The sequence below is a fragment of the Lipophrys pholis genome (genome assembly GCF_963383615.2).
Source record: "Lipophrys pholis genome assembly, chromosome: 10".
Classification (NCBI taxonomy): Eukaryota; Metazoa; Chordata; class Actinopteri; order Blenniiformes; family Blenniidae; genus Lipophrys; species Lipophrys pholis.
Window position 1 is genome coordinate 19768373 of NC_137640.1, and position 22118 is coordinate 19790490.

At 40.4% G+C, this 22118-nt stretch overlaps 1 protein-coding gene across 1 annotated transcript; it reads left to right on the forward strand.

The window, feature by feature from the left end:
• Positions 1-20115, forward strand: alg6 (ALG6 alpha-1,3-glucosyltransferase). The gene is made up of 14 exons (XM_080472669.1): positions 1-196; positions 371-455; positions 1410-1499; positions 1789-1877; positions 2101-2183; positions 2884-2948; positions 3603-3788; positions 5371-5506; positions 8954-9039; positions 11148-11232; positions 11488-11558; positions 13424-13492; positions 15167-15359; positions 19019-20115. The coding sequence occupies exons 1-14, from the start codon at positions 115-117 to the stop codon at positions 19214-19216; spliced, it is 1518 nt and encodes a 505-aa protein (XP_080328795.1). The 5' UTR covers positions 1-114; the 3' UTR covers positions 19217-20115.
• The last annotated feature ends 2003 nt before the right edge of the window (positions 20116-22118 follow it).

Consider the following 22118-nt stretch of genomic DNA (forward strand, 5'->3'; position numbering starts at 1 on the left):
AGGCTTGGTGGATGACGTATACAGGAAAAACACACGGATTTCAAACGTGTACCAACGAGCAGCTCTTTACCGGACATTTCTACCCTAAAACCTCATTTTACAGGACCACCCAGGATGCAAACCTGGTGCCTCATATCGATAAGCGTCCTACTTGGCGTAGTTGTGAGATGGGGAGTGTCGCTAAATTCATATTCAGGTAAGAAACGCGCGGAAGCATGCTCCTCGTTCAGTCTGGAATGTTGTCCAGAGGGATACTTTCCTTCGTTAATATCCACTCGCTGGTGTCACACGTTGTCCGTGTGGTTCTGTTGTGTGTTTGGTCCACTGTGTCAACCTCTTCAAGCTGACAGGTGAACGCTTTCTTCCGTAGGGGCGGGGAAAGCCCCCATGTTTGGAGACTATGAAGCCCAGCGGCACTGGCAAGAGGTGACCTACAACCTCCCTCTGCAGGAATGGTGAGTGTGGTTGATCCAATAAAAGCAGGTTTCATTAAATGACATGTATTGTTGGAACAGGAGGAATATGGATCAATGCACACACAGCTGCCTGTACGTGCACGAATATTAAGCGCCACTAAAAGCTAAATCATTAAATTACAACAATCTGCAAACCAGACCTGCAACTAACAGTTATTGTCATAATCGATCATTGCAGAAACTAGTGATTAGTTTGCATGCCTGGTTCCAAATACTTACTTACTTGTTTAACATAGTGTCAGATATGTATTTTACTTGCTCCAGGATTTAAGAATACATTTTATTCAAGAATGTGTGGTTATTTGATTGAATTTAATTTTGGAAACCTTAAAGTATTGGATATATGTGGCCATCATGCATCTGTATGAACCTATCCAGTCCTACCAATACAAGATAAATGTGGCAGATATTATTTGTTTTCCCATTTAACATGCTTGTGTTGAGCAAACAAACAAAAGAAATACAAATGCATTGACTGGGGTAAACTTACATATATTGCAGCATTGTGGAAGGTAATTAAGTTTGGATAAGGACATAACGAGACACTACAGTTTTTATAAACTATTGAGAATTCTAATGTTTTTTTCTTTTAAATATCAGAAATTTGTGAATGATGTTTCTTAGAGCCAGTGAGGCAGCTACAGACGTCTCATTTTGGTCAAATTAACTGTCTACAATGAGAATATATTCAGCTTATTACGATGGACAACTATCATAAAGTAATTAATTGAGTCTCAAAGTTGTTAATTTATGAACAATAAATTATTTGAATGAGTAGATCATTGTTGCAGCTTTATTTTGGGACTCTGCAGTCCATTAAACCTACTTCTGACCTTTTTCGGATAAAAGAGACAATTAGTTTGACATGTCTACTCTTTATAATCAACATTCAACAACATATTAATCAATATTTCACTGTTTGTGTTCTCCTAGGTACTTCAACACCACTGACAATGACTTAAACTACTGGGGTCTTGATTACCCGCCGCTTACTGCCTATCACAGTTGGATCTGTGCTTACATGTAAGCCTTTTTGATAATTGAGAAGGAAATCATGGATTTTTTTCCAAGTGATGTTTGGCTATTGATTTAGAAAAGAGAATGTTAACAAATAAGTTTAACTTGATTCTACCTTTAAAGATTAAACATGAATCACTTATTTGTCTGTACTCCTTGATGTATAAGTATGAATGAAAGTGTTGTATACAGCAATGCCATCCACTCTGCTTGGTGTGTTGATGATTAGAACAACAACAACAACAATGGCAGTTCAAAACAGAAATCATTTATTATTATGCATGGTTGTTTGCAGAGCCAAAATAATAAACCCTGAATGGGTGGAGCTCCACACATCCAGAGGGTATGAGAGTCCAGCGCACAAGTTATTCATGAGAACTACAGGTACAGTTACTGAAAAAGCAAAACTTGAAGTAAAAAAAAGAAAGTATTTTGAATAGATATTTAATGATTTTACTTATACATACTCCTGTAAGATGTTGAAGTTACAAGTTGAATCATTTTTGTTTTAAAATGCTTAAGTCAATAAAAAGTCTTTCTCTGTAAGGATAACACAATATATGGCAATATTCATAGTGAAAATGTTTTTGTTTTTTCCTTGTTTCAGTCTTGGTAGCAGATTTGTTGATATACATCCCTGCAGTGATTTTATACAGTTTCTGCCTGACCGAAGGATCTTCAAGGAAAAAGGTTAGAGATACGATGAATACGAGGTTTGAACAGTTTTTACTGAAAGATTCAGTTGAGCCTTTTCCCCTCAGTCTGGTATCCCATCCTTATTAAAACGGATTACAACACTGGTGCTCCACATTTGGGAATTATGGAGTCATCATTGCAATATAATAAGATAATATGACATTCTGTTTCCAAGATGGTATTACCCTTCATTTGGCCTTCATTCGTTATCAGCAGTACAATCAATTTAAGTGGATGATGTTTTAATACTTGTGATGTTAAACATTATTGAAATGATCAGTTGCTAAAAGAGAGTAGATTTGTATTTAAAAATATGATCGAGAAACGGCTTATCAGAGCATACGTTCCCTTCTAGACAAACCACAGCAAGTTTTTATTTCGGTTCCCCTTTCCCTTGTCGGGTCAGTTATTAAGATCCAGATTATACTCTCCATGTAGCTCCATGTCACTGCATATACATTTGTTTTTATTAGATGTCTCCCAAATTTGGGTTTCTACCAATCTTGCGTTTAGTAGAAAAAGCCATGTTCAATTAACACTGCAAATAATGGCTTTTAACCCATTTAAATGATCCAGTCCTCAAGTTTCAAAAAATGTACATATGGGCTCACTGGAGCTTTTTGAGAAACCTACTGACAGTCTTCATCAATAACCGAATGAAAATGTTGAACATTACTTCTTCTTTTCCCTACAGGTTTCCACTCTGTTGTGCTTTTTACTTTACCCAGGATTGATCCTCATTGACTACGGCCACTTCCAGTATCCTTTATATAAAGATTCACTTCTTACTATTAACTTAGTGCCATATCACTTGTGTCTTGGATCAAAGGAATTGCAGTTCAATATTGGGAATATAATGTTTAAGGCCTATTGTGTCAATATTATGGTAGTGTTTAAACTGACTTGTCATATGATGTGCAATATAAAGCAGCTTTTGTAAAAACTTTGTATTTGAATCCGTGAGCTTGAAAACAGACTGAGTTGTATAACAGTATAACATGTGCCTTCCTATTTTTCATTGAAAGGAAAACTTCTTGAAAAGCTCATATTTGCACGTAGGGCCTGCAGCAATGTTATGTAAAACTGTTTATGGCCTCAAGCTATTTTATGTGGTATTTATTCATATCATGTGGCTCGTCGTTATTCCACATAAACGCTTGTGTGTTTAAGACTGTGGACAAAACACGAGTTGAAGTTGGACAAAGTTGTCTTGGCATTTTATCATATTCTGATTGAATTATTAATTTATGACGTCCATACTTTTTGTTCCATGTTATCAAGCAGTCATTTGTTAAACACAAAAGAGCTGAAGATGTGTCTAAACTGATCTTACTCTGTATTAGCTGCTGTCCTTTACTACCTACAAAGACAAATACGATCTTTTTAGTCCACTATTAACCTTCACCATGTCAGGTACAATGCTGCAAGCCTGGGTTTTGCCCTGTGGGGGGTTGTGGCTCTGGGTCTGGGCTGGGATGTTTCTGGCTCCATGGCCTTCGCTCTGGCTCTCAACTACAAACAGATGGAGCTCTATCATGCCCTGCCCTTCTTCTGTTACCTGCTTGGAAAGTGCCTCAAAATGGGCTTGCTGGGACGAGGGTGAGATTCATCACTTGTTGTTGTGTTGTTTTTCTGTCTCATTCATGTTCACATTTCTTCACTTTTCACGAATAAAAAAAAAAAAAATCATTAAGTAACCACAAACTGATTAATATTCACATTAACTCAAATAGAAATGAAAGCTCATTTTTAGATACCAGACTTGAGGGTACCATTAAGTACAAAATATATTTCTCAATTTGATTTTCTGCATATTGGCCAATTGTTGATTCATCTTCTGATCTGTGCGACATTATTGTCAAAAAATACTTTGCCACATTTCACATTAAATTCCTCTTTTTTTTTAACTCTGCATCCAAAAACAAACTGTTTATCTGAATTCAAATGCCCCATCTCCTCCAATGTTAGGCATATTATGCAGCTGTGCTTGTGTCTCTTATGCACCACCACCAACAACACCACCTTTACATATCAACGTGAACTGATTGTGACTTTGACATGTACCACCAACTTGAGCATTGTTGTAGACTGTCTTTCAGCTGGCTGGGACAGTCCATGAAGTGACAGGTTAGAGCTGTTTTGAATAGAAGTGGGACCAACCAAACATTACACGAGTGGTCAGGAAAGTGGACAAATATTACATTCTAAAAAAAGTCCCTCATGAAGTCCTCAAAATGTGAAATAGAGGAGAATTGCCGATTTCTCATTCAAGAGTGTTCTTTGCACTTCAGCTATGTTGGACTTAGAGCGGAGAGCTTTCAGTGGCATCCCAAACATGTGAATTGAGTGACAGAACTCTGTATTTAATGCTGCAATATAGAAAATATATGTAAAAAAAAAAAGCCTCTATGACCCAGACTTGTCAAATGGGAAAACCATGCCTGAAATAACAAGACACAACAGTTGAACAAATACCTTCTTGCAAGCACATAAAGTGTGACACTCTCCAGATACCAGCCTGAAAACTTAAAACTAGATATTTTTTTTCGCTGATATCTGTTGAAGTGGGACGATTCATCAGGACATAACTTGGTTATAAAATCTGTCAGTGTGTATGGAGGTGTTAAGTGAATCCTCATGCTAGATATATAATATGAGAGTATGAGAGAGAGCTGTGTCCTCAGAAGAGTCACAGAATGACTGAGGTAATCAGATTGGATGTTGTTACCAGTGTGTCCAGTGTCTGTTTATCTAGTAACAATGTACCAAGGGCATTTAGTAGCAAATGGAGTGCTGGATTAGAAGGCCTGGGGGAAGATATGTCCAGATGACACTCTCGCCATGCCCAAACTCCTCAGCTATGCCCGTGTGTGCAGCTTCACCAGCAACTTCCCAGTTACAGCTGACAAGATATCCTGACCAATGCAGGAGACTTTCAGCTGATGCATAGCTTTCACTGCATTCTTCACGGAGGGGTCAAATTCCAAATTTAGGGCTTGCAGACTGTTTGAATTTGCTGTTTGGGATTTAAGCAGACACGGACAGCCCCAGACTGAAAGACACTTTCTAGTGTTTTTAATCAATTGAAATATACAGTACAAAAACCATTTATTTCTATCATTATTCATCGTGTATTTTTAGCTCCCGCGCTCATATACAACGCTTGTGTCTCCACATGTAGGCTTTTCTTGCTGATGAGAATCTCTGCCACAGTGTTGGTGACTTTTGCCCTCTGCTGGTTGCCCTTCCTGTCTGACCCCAGTCAGGCCTTGCAGGTGGTCAGGAGGATCTTTCCCGTGGCTCGCGGTCTCTTTGAGGTACAGTGGAGTTAGTTCTCTCTTTCTTCTTTTTTTTCTAAAAGCCATAAAACCACATCACAGAAGTTTAATCTTCCCATGAGACAGTCTCTCATCAAGAAGATATCTGTGCTTTTGTCATGTTGAATCCTCGAAGAATATCGGCGTTGTACTTACAATTCCAATTCCAATGCATTCTTGATAGCCAATCCTGAACGTGTGACATGACATTGGTCACATGCTCCTGTGTTTACAATAAAAGTGTTTCTTTACATTGATGTGATATAGATGGTTAATGCTCTCACTGAAGGCAATTCATCCCACTCAATTTCAGGAAAAACAATGTATACACATGTGACTACATTTATAGCAAATGAATACGAAAACAAATCCACCCATTGTTAATAACGTACAATAAAAACAATTAATCATTTTAACTTATAAAATCTGTAGTCTCGTAGTTAACTCTCACCTCATAGTCCAAAGGTCAGGTGTTCAAGACTCAGGCCAGCCTTTCTGTGTGGAGTTTGCATGTTCTCCCTGTGCAGGTGTGGAGTTCCTGCAGGTAATTTAGTTTCTTCCCAAATTACAAAAGCATGCATTTGAGGTTCACTGTTGTCCCTTAGTTGTGTGAACTTGAGTGTGTGTGACCTGTTAAGGGTGTACCCCAATGTGGCAGCGTTGACCGAGAGGTTAGACAAGCAGATTTGGGATGAAGGTTTGCAGGTTTGAATCCCACAGCTGACAGGCTACTACCATATATTATGCTGGTGTTGGAGATTAGTGAATGTCTTCTCAACATTGGTCTGTGGCTCAACTTTAGGTGAGCATTATGGAACACCTTATCAATAATTAAATAAACCTAATATAAATCAGGTTCAATATCTGATTCATAAGTTAGGGTTGCAAGGCCTGGAGCTGACGCTGCAGTAGATCAGGCTACTTTAAATGGCGTTGAATGCACCTTATAGCTCATTCAAAGAACATTTTTACTTCACATTTTTAACCTATTTTTGTTATTGTTCGAATGGGAAGAAGTACCAAAAGTACAAGAAGGTTCAATTGTTCATATTACTACCATGTAAGTTACAGGTAAATTGAATTTATACACAAGTCGAATTTTATGCGGTTTTACTCCTGTGGCGTAACTTTCATCTACACCCAGAAGATCTATAGCCAGCACTTTATGATATCATCCAAATATAGAATATTTAATCACTGCTTGAATAATTCATTTCCAATGTTGTAATTCTGTACGTGTAAATTGCATGACCCTGAAACGTTTCGTTTGACGGTGTTTGGTGTCATTCATGTGGAAATCAAATGTTGGCGCACCTCCGGGAGAAGTCGTTATGAACTGTGATCCAGTTGAAGCCGTTTGCTTCTTGTTGTTGTTGTTGCCCGGTGTTCTTTGGATGTGCAGAGATTTTCTAGGAAGGTGCAGGTTCCAAACATTTGCAACAAGTAGCGGTGGCTCGTGCTTTCACCAACCTCACTGCCTGTGCAGGAGTTTGTCTCACTTCACACGGGTGCATACTCTCAGCATGGTACCACCCTGCAGTGCTTAGCCGGCTGGAAATGGATACCCCACAGGATCAAAGAAAACAGTGGAATAAAACGGTGAAAGGTCAGGAGATCGGTTTCACTCTATCTCTGGGAGTCGTCGGGGTTCAGGATGTACAGTCGAAGGATATAGATAAATCTCACTAATTTATGGTTGGCTTGTTTTCAGCACTTCATAGCGCAGCCATGTTCGGGCCATGCGGACTGATGAGTGTGGCAAACGCTACACCGAAAGGCATATCATTGCATGTCTGACGACTGCTGTCGCCTCCATTCTCCCTACACCTTCTGCAAAACAGACCCTAATGTGTGCGTTTGACTTTGTTTTGCACACACTCACACACTGTGGTCAGTCAGTTGCAGCATGGTCATTGGAATATGATATTAATTAAAAAAGGAAAGTGATGAGAGTGAACATGAGGATGGAAACACCTTTCAGTCAGAGTGGTGAAAGGTGTTAAGGCAGACATAGAGGTGAAGTAAGTGTGTGTTTCTGTGCTCCTATGTGACTGACAGCTCTGAGACCGAGCCCTTGAGTCCCCCCCCCACCTCCTCTTGCCCCAGTCGCCAAGGTTGCACCAACCACAAGGTGTCATAGACGTGGGAAGTAATTGAAAATTCTGCCAGGGGAGCGGGCGGCAGCAGGGTGCACCGTGGCAGTATTTGTTCAACGAAATGATGCAAACATAATACACAGGGTGTGAGAGACACTAATACCCTGCTGTGACGTCAGTGCCGTGGCAAGTTGTCCTGAGCTAATGGTGAAATTGTGCATGTAAGCAGACGCTTTGGACAGCATTGGGGGGGACAGGGGTGGGAGAGGGGGTTGTGGGGAAGAACAGGGCTGGTGACTGGTGGTCCTGGCGGCTTTTGGGAGCGAGCAGTTGTAAGTTTACCCACTGAGCTGCATTCTGGCGTCTCACATTGCTGCCTGCTCACAAAAATGGCACCAAATGCTTCTCCCTGTGAAATTCCATGCTAGCTTATAGGTGACGGAGCCCCCCCCCCCCTCCCTGCATTTGCCAATGAGTCCCACCCCTTCCTTTATGTGTAGCCATCAGACGGTGTTCAGAAACATTCCCGTAGTGGTTATTTGGAGCGGGGAAGCAGAGAGGAAAGAGAGAGGGATAGTGGCTGAGATAACACCACACTGGACAGCCACCGTGCTGCTGACTAGGCGACCATTAAGATCCACACAGCTGTGCAGTGAGCAGCTGTAACACAGAGAGGAGAGCAAGAGAGAAAGCCAGGAATAGATTTTCTAGACAGGGTCACACTCTGAAACCATCCACGGTGGATCCATAAAGCGAGTCTTGACATGCTGTCTCTTCCTTCTGTGTGATATCATGGTGCACACTGGCAGCTTTGGCCGTGATGTCAGCGATCCCCACTGCTTCAGCACTCAAATGAACTGAATCGCGCCATCTGATCTCAGCATGTTAACTCCAGGTGCTTTTCGGGTTTATTGGCTTTTATAACGTTGTTTCTTTAAGTCACATACAAGCGAAAAGTAAAAACATTTCTCAAGTTTATACATAAACAAAATAGTGCCGCAAATAAATCGTGAGTAAAGGTGCTAAAGGCCTTATAATTTGTGAATTTGTATTTATTTCTCTAATGCTTTATCAACTTTGACACTTGACCTCTTGTTGTCATAGTTCCCCCAAAAGAATCTTTGCATCCTTTGTCAGAGGAGTGAATTTATGATGAAGGGTTAAAAACAAAAGCCTCTGTGGAATCTCCTACGTTATTTATTCTTGCGCTTTCTGTGGTTAGTATAAATGCATAAAGAAGTATTTCGCTAGAGAAAAATACTGAAAATATTTTTGTCACATCTTCTGACGTGTGTGCGTGCGTGTGTGTGTGTGCGTGTGTGCGTGTGTGTGTGTGTGTGTGTGTGAACAGGATAAAGTGGCCAACGCGTGGTGCAGCCTAAACATCCTGTTAAAGATCAGATCCATTCTGTCCTCTGACTCTCAGCTCTACCTCAGGTAAGCCTTCTGTCTGTTTCAGTCAAATTTCACTCCATACTCACTTATCTTGTGTGGATTATTTTACTATTTTTTGGTCCGCTGTCCCCCCCCCCCAACCGAGAAGAAAAAAAAAAACGTACCCAGGGGAATAAACACTTTGGGTGGAACTAAGATAATTTTAAGGAAGCATCTTGTGAGGGACATTTTAACATTAAGTCATTCTTGTTTTACAGTTTAATTGCCCAAGGAACACTAAAGAAAATGGATCATTTCCAGATATGGAAGCAAAGGAAATCAATCTGACAGCAAAATTTTCTTTTCCAAAATATTAGGCCTACGCATCATGTGCTTCACTTGATGATGTGATATTATAATGCGTGTGAAAGAAAGGGGCATTTCAGATTGTCCACAGAGAATCTCTTTGTGCTGAAAGTTAATTTAACCAAAAGCCGAGGTCCTGTACTGTCACAGTTTAAATAACTTGATGCAGCACTTGTGTCATGGTGGAGCCCGCTTAAATAACTCACCAAGCTAAATTTAGGAGTCCTGTGTTCGCGGCGCGGACACGTTTCTGCCAGACTGCTAAGTCCAAGGATCAACCAGGACTTCTTTTACTCTAGTGCATTTCAAACAAATGAAAAACACTCTTGTCTTTCTGGCACAGAGAGTGGATTGCTAAATGATCTGCTGTGTGTGTGTGTGTGTGTACTGTGTACTGTGTACATAAAATGAATCAGCTGTGAAAAGTGATCCTCGTCCTTCCGGACCGCAAACCCCTGCCCTACACATGCACGCTGGCGTTCATAGCACCTGAATGTCTGATTTTTTTTTTTTTTGTCTTTTTCTAACACTGGCTGTCTTGCTGTTCTTTTATTGAACTTCATCTGTTTATCCAGACTCACTTTTCTGAAATAGTTTTTGTTCATTCTCTCTCTCTTTTTTTTTTTTTAACTACAACTGCATAGTTGCCCTCTTGCTGACACACTGCTCCACTTCTCACCACATTTGTAGACAACCACCCTGGCATGTAGTCAGTCTTTTCCGGTGCCTCTACCCCCCAGCAGGTGACAATTGAGAGGTTAAACTAATGCCTGGTAACCAATAAGCAGGGGCCATTATTTGGTCAGTTCCCACAGAGCATACGTCTTTAGAGCAGGACCCGCTTTAAAAAGAGTCCACTGTATACTTTTTGGGTTATATGGCTGTTTGCATTTCAGATCAGGGCCTACTGGGGAAAAAAAGCTTTATTTTATTTTTGGCAATTGAGTAATTGATTTGGTGTCAACACAGTAAAAAGTGTTTACATGTAGACCACAAAAGTGTCTTAAATGTTATTCAGCAGTGGTTCCTGGCCTAGAGTCCTGTCTGTTCTCAGGTCATCAAAAGTAGATCTGCACATTTCATAGGTCATAATAAAACATATCCCCATTCCTTTTGGAGGTTGTTAGAATGGGTTGTTTTTTCTTAAAATTGGAAAAAAACAAAAAAACCCACACCAAACAAACAAACTGGGTTTAACCTTGCTGTAACGATTTCACCAATCATAGATCAAAGTGTATGTTACTGTTTTTGCAGGAGTACTCCAAGGGAACAAATATCGGGAACCAATGTGCTCTGGGATCAATTTTCATGTTAAAAATCCAGTTTTATCTTCTAAATGAATACATTCATAACAAAACATGTATTTTTCTTCCATCACAAGTCAGTATTCTATTTAGAGTTGGTAGAAAGTACCTTTTCTCTGCAGGTGCAGTACAACATCGAGTCAGAGGTTAAGATGCATGTTGATAATGGCAGATCGCAAAAATGTAAAGCTTTTTCACCTCTGATATCAGGATCAATATCGATTTTCAAAATATAATATTTGACTTGTGTCGTTTTATCACTTTTGACATACCTGTCTTTGCTGAATACATCAAACCTCTGAATGTAGTATTTGTATCGATAACAGCTGTGACTTTATTTGTTATCAGCTCAAATTAACATAAATAAATAAATCAATTGTTTATCCCTCATTAACAAATGTGATTTAATGACAGTCCTTTGCAGCAGAACAGTTTTTTTTTTGATTTCTTTGGCTATTGAAGTTCTTCCTGAAGTAACTTTAATTTCCATCACTTTTTCAGTTTTGCCTGCACTCTCCTGGCAGCGCTACCTTCCTCAATCAAACTGCTGATAAAGCCAACCTTCTGGCACTTTAAATTGGCTTTGGTGAGTGTTTTTTTTATTTCCACCCATATGATGACAAAATATGGCTTTAAATGCACTGGAATTCATATTTTGGAAATATAAGGTGAAAATGATGTCAGTGACACATGGGTCAAAAAAAAAAAATCAATTTTACTTGATACATAAAAGAAAATCTGAATTTTGTTGAATGATAACAGTGCACATTTTTATAATTGTATATTGGTTGTTTTCATGCATTTCCTTTTATTTATTTAAAAGTATTAATTTCAACTTTAGGCCAGTTCATCTCTGGCATTTTTCCTGTTCTCCTATCAAGTCCACGAGAAGTCCATCCTGCTGGCAGCCTTGTAAGTAGAAGATAACTCTTAACTTCTCAAGGCTTTTCTCTCACTTGGTGACAAAAGTAAAATGTGATTTCTCTGTCTTGTAGTAATACGTGAAATATTCATGAGAATAGATTTAATTTCTACTCACAAAGAAGCCATTTGTCTTGTCCCTACTGGAGATCTTAGGTTATGTCGTGGAGATAGTAAATGATTTGAATGCCAGTGCACATTTGTTAAGAAATAAAAAAAAATAAGACAGCGATCTCATTGTCCTGTTACACTCTCAGAGCTGCAAAGCAGCAATTCTATTTAAGTACAGACTTGCTAAGAGAAAGGTTATTGACCCCTGTCATCACAGTCAGTGTCACACAGGTGCAAACCAGCCTCCATTGTCATGATGCGCGCGGCAGTGTGTCCAAGTTGGACGATATTTTAACAGGGTAAATCCTGCACTGGCAAATGCCTGCATGACAACACGTATGTGTGTGTGTTTCATCATCGTTCATCTTCGTATGTATAAACTGGTTGGTTAAGAGAGAAGCCTGGGGCGGATTTCATAGCGAGGGGTATGCTTCCTACACGCGGGCTCATCTATTAATCTAGATTAGGGTAGATTGTTGCTTTATTAACTATTGAGTTATATCTCCCACCTGTCCCTCTGAATCAATCGGTAATACATGTCCAGGGCTTAGGAAAGAATGGCAGGCGGCAGCTCGGGGTGTTGTTTGCGCAGGATCAATTATTGGGCTGTAACAGGATCGCCGAAGAGCACTGACTGTAATTATGGGCTCAGGGACCAATGGAAAGTGCCCCCCTTGGAGCAGAGTGAACTGCAGGCAAACAGGTTCAATTAACAACAAGCTCTTACGCAGACGCACACCTACATGTGAAGCCTTCACACACACACGTATCAAAGTCACATTCACAGGTATTGAAGTATGTAGCTTAGTGAGTATTGTCTTCACCTTGCTACAAGTGTTACTGTGTCATCAACACCACCGTGAAGAAATATTGAGTATTTTTGAAACAACTCCTTGTAAATGATGGATAAGGTTTTCCTATAACTTGGTTGTATTGTGCAATTTACTGTAATTTGGAATTGATTTGAGCGACAAGTTACTTCACGGGCGACACCAAATATAAAGTAGCCTTTGCCCATTGTCAACTGTGATTGACTCCATTCGCTTATTGAAGTTATTTATGATAGCTAAATGGAGAGGGAGTTTAGACAGTGAGTCTCTCTTAGTGCTGTTAGCGCTGTGTTAGAGTAATGACTGATTAGAGTCAGTCAACGTTGCATACGTCAATCGTTTGGCAGAAGATGGTCTATGGTCTTGATGTTCTTGAAAGAAACAGTTTTATAAAGTAGTGACAACAAGTATGACCAGGTACAAAGCTGCTGAGATAAACTGCCATCATGCAGACAGCAGTGGACAGGTCTTCTTAAGGTATGCTAAGGGTTGGTTCTTTTTAAGTCTGCTACTGCATGACCGGTACTGTGGATACAGGCTAATGTTATTGTTACTCCGACATCTCTCATGTTAGTAGATCACTTCATGGATAATTACAATGCTAATTATCAGCTGATCAAGCCAACAAGTAGGACAGGAGGAGACAGCAGCTCTGCAGCTCTGCAATCGTTTTAATGTACAACTGAACTCTCATGTCAGTAATTGTAACTGTGTTGAAGTTTTATGGACCAAATCAAGTCCTTGATTTAAAACATATTATTCACAGCACCATACATCGGTGACTTTAATATTTTACACGTAATATCCGTTTCTGTTTAGCGCTGATCTTAAATGTTGTCATTTCTCCTCAATAATGTGAAGTCCTGATTTTTCTTCTACATGATGATAACCGTTAACCACTGTGTTGTTTTCTAGACCTGTCTGCTTCCAGCTTAATGAAATACCCTTGGTGTCCATTTGGTTCCTGCAGGTCACCACATTCAGGTAAAAAGAGAAATGTCCAGAGTCAAACTAACTAATCACAGAAGTGGAGGAATAAAATCTTCATGTCTGGCTGTCTGATGGTGTCCACAGTTGAACTCAACAGCGTCATAGTGCAGAATCTGATTTTTTTTTTTTTAGTGTGCGCGGAGTCCATTCTCATAAAAAACAGCAAACAAAATCACAGTCATTCATCGCCTTGACCTTTAATTAAGTGCTAATGATTTTAGGCGTAGCCTCTGCGGTTCACTTAATTTTTGCCGCGAATGATCAGAGCGGATCCTGCCAAGAAAATGGTTTTGCCTTTGCTATGATAAGGTCAAAGCAAGTGGAACTTGCTTTGAAACTTCAAACATTAAAGCAAAAACATTTCAACTGTGTAGACAACAAACTACATGTTTGTTAGACAAATTTAAAATGGAATTCTTATAAAACTCGATCTGTCATTTCAATACACTCAATGGATTTAATACTGCTGCCTCACCCCGGTGTTTCATGACCATTCATTATTGGAAATCAGTGTTTAATTAAGTCTGATATGTGTGTATAGCTGAAGATAATTGAGTCCTTTTATGCTTCCATTCTGTCGGTCATGTGGCCACAGTCGTCGGCTAAAGTTATGAGGTCTTGCTTTCAGAAGATCCGTGTGTTGTCCCGGCGGCTAAGCTGGCACATAAATGGCATCCCCTGGTCACATGTTGTCTCTATTTATTTCTCCCATTGTTTTCTGTCAGTCGCTACTGTCAACAATCAAACGAGAAACACCAACCCAATAATCCCCCCAAAGCTAAACTGTGTGCATTGAGCTGAGCGCCATGAATGGAAAAGACAAGTAGTGCTGCAAATGCCCCATCTAACTTTCACCAGCTGTTGTTAAATTCTTCCGGCAGCACTAATTGTTGTGCGTGTGGTTTAGTATAAGGATATCTGGGGATTACGCTGCATAGTCTGCGTGCCTGCTGTCTAAGTGTGTGTTGTGTAGGGACAGGAGGTCATTCTGTAGCTGCCTCCCAGTACAGTCTGGCTCGGACTTTCACATTATGTGCATCCTCCACAGACTTGCTCATTTATTTAAAAGAAATACATCTTTTGTTTGCATAATTGGCTAAATGAACGCTGACGCTTGTCCATTTTAACGGGACTGAATGCAGCCAGTGTGTTTTAAACTGAGGAAGTATGTATTTCTAAAATGTTAAACAATGATCTCCTGAATGGATCTTTTTTTTTTTTTTTTTGGTTTGAGTAAAAAGCTGAATAACCAGTTTGTTGTGAGTGGATAGGTTTATATAAGCTGGGGAGATGTGCGATTAACTATGAGTCAACTGTTGTTCTTCCCCATGCCCCTCTGCTAAACTCTGATAAGCTCTGCATGAATGTCAGAAACATTTCTTACGGGAGAACAGACTGCTCTTACAGGACAGATGCTTTGTGGTTTACTATCGATCTTTTCTCAACAAACATGACATTAAACTGAAAGATGTACTTTCTTATCTATTATCATTTATTTAATCATCAGCTATGGGATAAGATGTGTGCTTTTCAAAGCTGCAGAGATTCTGTCAATCATGATTCACAGAATCATGATTGTTTTGTGGTTTTTGAGGTGTTTTATATAAGTTCTGCTGTAAGATATCAGAATCATTTGCTCTTGTCCTTGTCACTTTCCCTCCTGTGCAGCATGCTGCCTTTGTTTCTGAAGGACGGGTTGCTCGTACCCTATGCTGTGACCTCCTTGGCCTTCCTTTACTTCGGCATCTATCTGCTGTCCGCGCTGGATAACTGCTCGGAGGATGAGCTTCGATTGGGAGCCTACCACAAGCTGCTTTTCTTTCTACCCAAAATGGACCTGGCTTGTATAACCAAATGGAAGGTCAGTGTGCCCCAAGCACTTTTTAAATCTAACAATTTACTTTCCAGCAGACAGTAAACTGGCGGCTTAGTGAATCTCTTTCAAAGACATTTTCATGTCACATACTCATCCGTCCATCCATTTTCTATACCGGTTATCCTGGTCAGGGTCGCAGGGTGCTGACGATGGGCGAGGGCAGGGTGCACCCTGGACAGGTCACCAGTCGGTCACAGAGACATATAACACGAGCAACCCAGTCACATACAGTGTGAACATGCAAACTCCAAACCGAAAAAAGGCTCCAAGCCAAGAATCAACCTGAATGGTGTTTTCATTGTGAATCAACAGATCCAGGCACGACACCACAATGCACCCCAAGAGAAACCCCCAATCCCCCAAAAAGATGGAGTTAGTCTAAAAATAGATTTTCCCACAGTCGTATGACTTTGACGTCTCCGCAACTGAATTTCCAACCTCTAATTTTATATAGCATGCTCACCCTCACCCCACAAATGTCTTTTGTTTGATGAAATCCAAAATGCTATAATCTGCTAATCCATAAAAAAAAAAACTGACGTGCATAAAGATCATCTATTCAGAATAAAACAATCTATTGAAAGTAAACACCATCAATTTTAGCTATATACGAAAAAACCCGTTTACAAAGCCTGTTGACTTCAGGATAAATCTAAAACAATATTTTGAGTTCTCAAGAGTCATTCCTGCAGCACTTTAGATTTAATGTAGATCTTTAAAAGATCCAAGTATGATGACAGAATGAAGTAACAAGGCAGAGAACCCTTTCCAGTCAGGGGGAAGGTTCACCTTTACTAACCTCTACTCGGGTATTTTCATGGCTTGGTACTTTCTCCTCTACTTGTCTGGATATACGACTCAGTACCAGGAGTCATTGCGGTTTCAGTAGCACTTTGGCGCTGAGTTACTTTAAAGCAGAAGTGGGGCAGTCCGGTTTTCAAGGTGTCTCCACTGAAACACACCCGAATGTGATGAATGTGTCAATCCACCTGTTCCAATCAGGTGTTTTTTAAACAGCCGACTTAATGAAACCAGGCCGGCGAGCCGACCAGGACTCCAGTCTATACACTAATAAACTTTATTGAAAATACTTCAAACCCTGAGTGTGTTTTGCTTTTGGCAATAGAAGTTAACACTTTGATGTTATGTGCTCATTATTTGTGATCGACACTTTAAAGAAAGCAGGGCCTTTGCTGCTGGGTAAACTTCAGCTCGTGTCTGCTTCTGTAAATGGTGTCGGGGAGTGAACGGCTGATGCACTTGTACTAAGAAGGGCGCTGGCTTCAGGATCCCAGGTGGCCTGTATTTTGAAAGTGGCACTAGACCTAAATTGCAAGCGTGTGAGAAGATATACCCAACTGTATAAATAAATATCATGTGCTGCTGTAAGCTGTGTAAGCTGGTCAGGGATGAACGCCGCTGCCAGCCAAAGAATTATTTATCACTTATTTAAGTTTCCACAGTGTCTGAAGAGGCTTCACTGCCAGCCCTTTAGTGACAGGGGCACCGGTAGGGTGTCAGAGATTAAGAGAAGGTATCTTTTTATAGCGCGTGTCATTAACACAGGTTTGCGTAGATATATTTATTTACACAAGCAGCATAAATAGCGAGCCCCGATGATGGCGATAAGGTTTCATGGGTTTGGGCGGTGGGGCGGGTGTGTGCCTGAGGTGTTCCCTCCGTCTTACTCACCGACTTATCTCTGGGTCTTAAAGCTCAAACAGACACCAGTGATTTCCCCCACAATAACATCTGTTTGGACTGTGTAACAAGATTAGAAAGTGGTTCTACACAGGCCAAAATAAAATGGTTGTGGATGTTTTCCAGGCCTCAAACTATTCTTTATAACACCTTTCACGTGACTGATTTGATTCAGGGATCGTCGGTGTGATCTGGGAATTACGCTAAATGCAATCATTCATTAGTCCAATATTCAGGAACAATTGAAATGAAGAAGAAAGCCACGGTTTGTCAAAGTTTTAATTTGTCATCAGATATCAAATATACATGTAAATGACATTTTAAATGTCAGATAATATGAAGACGTCCAGCTGTATAGGATTCTTCTCACCAAAGAAAGAGAAAGTGGCGTAAGTGGGCATCTAATGATTCTCTTGCAGGGCAGTTTCTAAAAACAGTGGTCGGTTCAAAGATTTTAAACTAATTATTCATTCAGTTTGAAACAAGCAGCCCTTTATTTTACTCGGTGTCAGTAGCTCTCAGTTTCAAACAGGCTGACCCCCCCCCCCCCCCCCCCCCCACACACACACACACACACACACACACACACACCGTTTTCAGCACAAAAGATATATATATATGCTTTTATACTTTTTTCCAGTCATTTTCATTCAATGTGTAATCTGTATATTATTTAGAAAACTGTATTTTAACTTAAGTTTGGCAAAAGTCTTGAATATTCATGTTGGGATGATTATTCTCCCATATACATTTAGTTCTGCTCAGAATCACAGAAACCCCAGTACAGTTAACAAATAAATGTAAAAGAACCATTTTTGTGGATTTACATTTTATGTTATTGAATAATGATATTGAGTTGTCATATATGACAAAACGTTGTTGTTGTTTTTAAGCATGCTTTAGTACATTCTCATTAGCTTTCAAACAAGCTCACTGTTGTATTTTTTTTTGACAAAATAAACCTATTAACCTAAACTCCTCACATTATGACACCCCCACCACACAGGAACTACTGCAATGTATTTTACCCAGAATGCAACTAGAGATAATAGTGGTGAAAATTAAAGTTTTGCACATTCAATTCTGAAGTTGTTACCAAACATGGGAATAGCCGGGTTACTGCATATAAGCTTCATCAGTGTTGTCAGGTAACATTGTTCTACATACATTTTTGCTGCTCGGGCCAGAACCATGAGTCTCCCAGAGCCGAGTTCCTACCGACACAATGTCGGAGGGCAACTAACTGCTCAAGCTCCTCCCTAATTCCCCCGCCTTCTGTAGTTTATTTTCTGACGACAGCTTGAAGAAGTAATTCCTGCCAGTTTGTTAAGTACAAGTCCTATTAAAAGTTTAGGAAATTTCTCCTGGGATAGAAAACAAGATATGTTTGCAAAAAAGTAATTTTTAGAGGTTAAATATAGATCTTTTTAAAATTTGATGTCCGGTAAATCAATGTATTTGTATCGCTCTCTGAATCACTTACAATCCCAGTCACACATCTTTGCTCCTACACTTCATTGGGCGCCGCTGCAGATACAAGTTCAAAATGAGCAAAGGCAGGACACACCTTGGGCAGGGCGCCTGTCCATCATGGGACAAGCAGGGTAGAAAGAAAGACAGTCACACACACTCACAGGTCGTCACTCAGCTTGAAATTATTTGACAGCCGCACCCATGGGGAGAACATGCAAACTCCACACAGAAAGGCACAACTTGAAAATGTCCAAATATGCATTATAGAGAATAGAACATCAAATTACTATTGAGTAAAGTACACATGTCTTTCATTACCATGAATCGCGGCTCCCTTTTGAGGTCCAAACACTGCACACATTCCTAATCAACACAGCAGATGGCCACCTAATTCAGCCTGAGCATTCATGCATGAGACAAACTACACAATGTTGTGTGTCTAATGGCCAAACTGTCTTTGTCTGTTGCAGTTTTACGTCAGCATCGCAGCAATGGCAGGACTGAGCATTGCAAGTGTCGCTCTGCTTCCTCCGCCGCATCTCCCTGACCTGTTCCCTGTGCTGGTGTCCACAACTTCTTTCCTGCACTTTTTGGGAACATTTCTTTATTTCAACGTTGTTTTGTTCAGTGGTCCGCCCGACAGAAAAAGCCAGAAAAAGACTAACTAAATCACATCAAAAATGAAAGATTCTGCACACTGCGGTAGGAAGTGCTGTTGTGTACTAACCACAAAATGGTACAAAGGATTTTTCAAGGCAAGTAGAAAGTGACAACACAGCAAATGACCAGCTCAGGGAAGGTGTGACATCAAATGGAAACGGAAAATTGTGGTGTGTTTAGAGTTTGGACCAACTAATTTGGAACTCCAAGTTAAATGTTCGTTGTAAATACTGACGTCTCTCTGAAATCTCAATCTGACTTTTCACACATTCCCACATCACACGATACAATTTCCGAGGTGTTTTTAAAGCAGGGGCCCCCCCATCCTTTTTTTTCCCATCGGCGCCCCCTCAACCTCAGAACCTTCAGAGCAGACAAAGCCTTTGCCCCTCTATGATCTCTGAGGCCCATTAATAGAGTTCACAAAATTGTAGTTAGGAATTACTGTTTTCAAGAAAAGCATCATATGAACATATTCAGGTTGTATCTCGCGCTGCAGAAAGCTGCAGCCATGGCTAAACTACCCAATTCCTGGCTAATCCCATAAATCCATTTGAGGAACTATGGTTCGACTTCTACAATCTGACTGCACATTGCTTTGTTTCTATACACAAGATAAAGGAGCTGGGTACATAATAAGATGACTCGTGCTGTATGGACCACGGAGGTGCTGCCTTAAGCCATTGTTTGTGGCTTTGACATAATCTATGTTCTCCCTGTTTATATTTCCACCCTCATTGGACGTGAGACTTCATGGACAGGACTCAGGTGTATTGATCATCATCGCTTCATGCCGTCTTTTTTTTTTCTTTTTTCCAGTTTTCTACTGTACATTTTTTCTCATCGTTAAAGTTCTTTTGTACAAACTTAGTTTTTGTGAAAATAAATCAAATTTCTCAATGACCTAATGTGACCATCGGTTTTATTGCCACATTGTTAAATGATCTGATTCAAAGCAGCTTCACATAAACTGTCTGCATTAACTAAGTAGTCTGCTAAATCACCCCTAAAGGTCTGGCAGAGACAGAGCCAATAATTGGACAGAAATTATATCTTTCCAAGCTTTTACTCAACATCATTAAATATTCATTACAAGTCTTTGATACTACAAGGGTCCTGCACTAAGGATCTGCACGTTTAAAACAAAGCCAGTGACGGGACAGGCTTTAAAAAGAGCGATGATGGAAGGTGACATATCAGAACATAATGCTATAAACTTGAAATACCACAGAAAAAGGTACAAGCAATTTCTTTCTCCAATCTTTCTGCCAGTTAATGACGGGCATAAAAAAAAATCCATTACAACTATAAATGTTATCAGGTCATTGAGGGTTGCCTGTGCATCTGAGGCTCTGAGCCGGCGGCCAACAATGGACTGCAGGGACAAATAGGAGCCCAGAGTCTGAGTTGACTGTTCCCACAATGGGATCTGAACACTGGGGTGTAGTTAAAGGTAGTATGGAGAGGTTTAGCTTGTCCTGTTACAGGTATTTCAGGGCAGTTGGTAAGATGTAAGGCAAAATTAGAATTTGCCACAAGCTCAAGTAACAAACGGCAGTAATCAAATAAGCACTCTTAAAGCAACGACTTTACGTGTATTTTATTCAAATGAAATTGGGCTCCAGATTAAGCAAGAAATCTAAAATTACAGCTATAAAATAGTGTATGATGTGATCAACCAATGAAGTGAACTTCTCATGACATGGTGTAGTAAACGCAACAATAATCAAACATTTTTTGGGGTAATTTGTTACACTCACATTGTCATTTGATGTTTTCTTTATCAATTGGAAGAAAAGTCGTGTTTGAAACAGCATCACTCTGACCGGAAGATTGTTCCTGCTGCTGCTTTCGCTGAAGCCACGTGGTGACGTCTTGGAACCGATCCGCCTTTACCGTGGAAAAGCGCTCGTCACAAACGACAACGAATGAAGACTTCAAGCAAATCCAGGTTTTCCTGCCGTGAGAAAAATATATATTTTTTTCATTCTGGCATTTTGTCATTCATTCCTTTATTTCTACTGTTCTTTTAGCCAGCTTTTATTTTTTTATTATTATGGTTTTATTTAAAGCTGTAAAAATCTACTCTTGACAACCTCCGGGCAGGTAAAGCTGTGAACATCCAGATAACCTCCAGTACCAGCCCAGGGGGACCCCGGACCCCAGGTGGGGAGCCACTGCTCTATATCATGTTGCTGTGGCTCCGACTTTACTTGAAAACGGGTGAAATGCGATAAGTGAATATTGCATGCTTTAAAGAAAAAATGTTATGCTGTTGGGGAACAAATCTCCTTCAGGCGAGCCAGCATATTATTTTACTTGTCAGGAGAAGAGCTCACATTTTCATGGCGTTGTAAAGACCGGCGGAGGTTGTTTGTGACGTGTCTAAGCAAAGCACCACGGATCCTTCGATCAAACTCCAAAGGGGACCTGAATCAAAACATTAGTTTTGTTTATGGGCATGCTGGCTTTGTCCTTCACGTGGCCTCTAAGGGTGATAAAGTGAGAGTTACACGATCCACCTTAGGCAGAAATAGGAAATGTTGCTGTGAACACCAGCTGTTGCTTAGGTCGACTCGGGCAGTGAGAGGCCTCGGCCTTCCCAGGCGCTGCCAAATAAAGAGACTACTGTTATGTGGACGACAGTTCCTCTCTCCCCCCGCCCCTTCCCTCTTACATTTACTTTTCAAAGGTGTTAAAGTATGCAGGTGGGGAGAATTGCATACTTTTGGCCATAAAGGGGATGGGGTTTGCCATGTTAAAGAACAGTATTTGCACAGCGTCGCAACATTGTGGTTAATGTAAAATCAACATTTGTCAGCTGCCAGACAGAAGCTCTGCTAGAGGGATGTTGGGGGGGGGGGGGGTCTAACGCTCCTAACGTTTTAGACTGTTCTCCCACAAATGAGT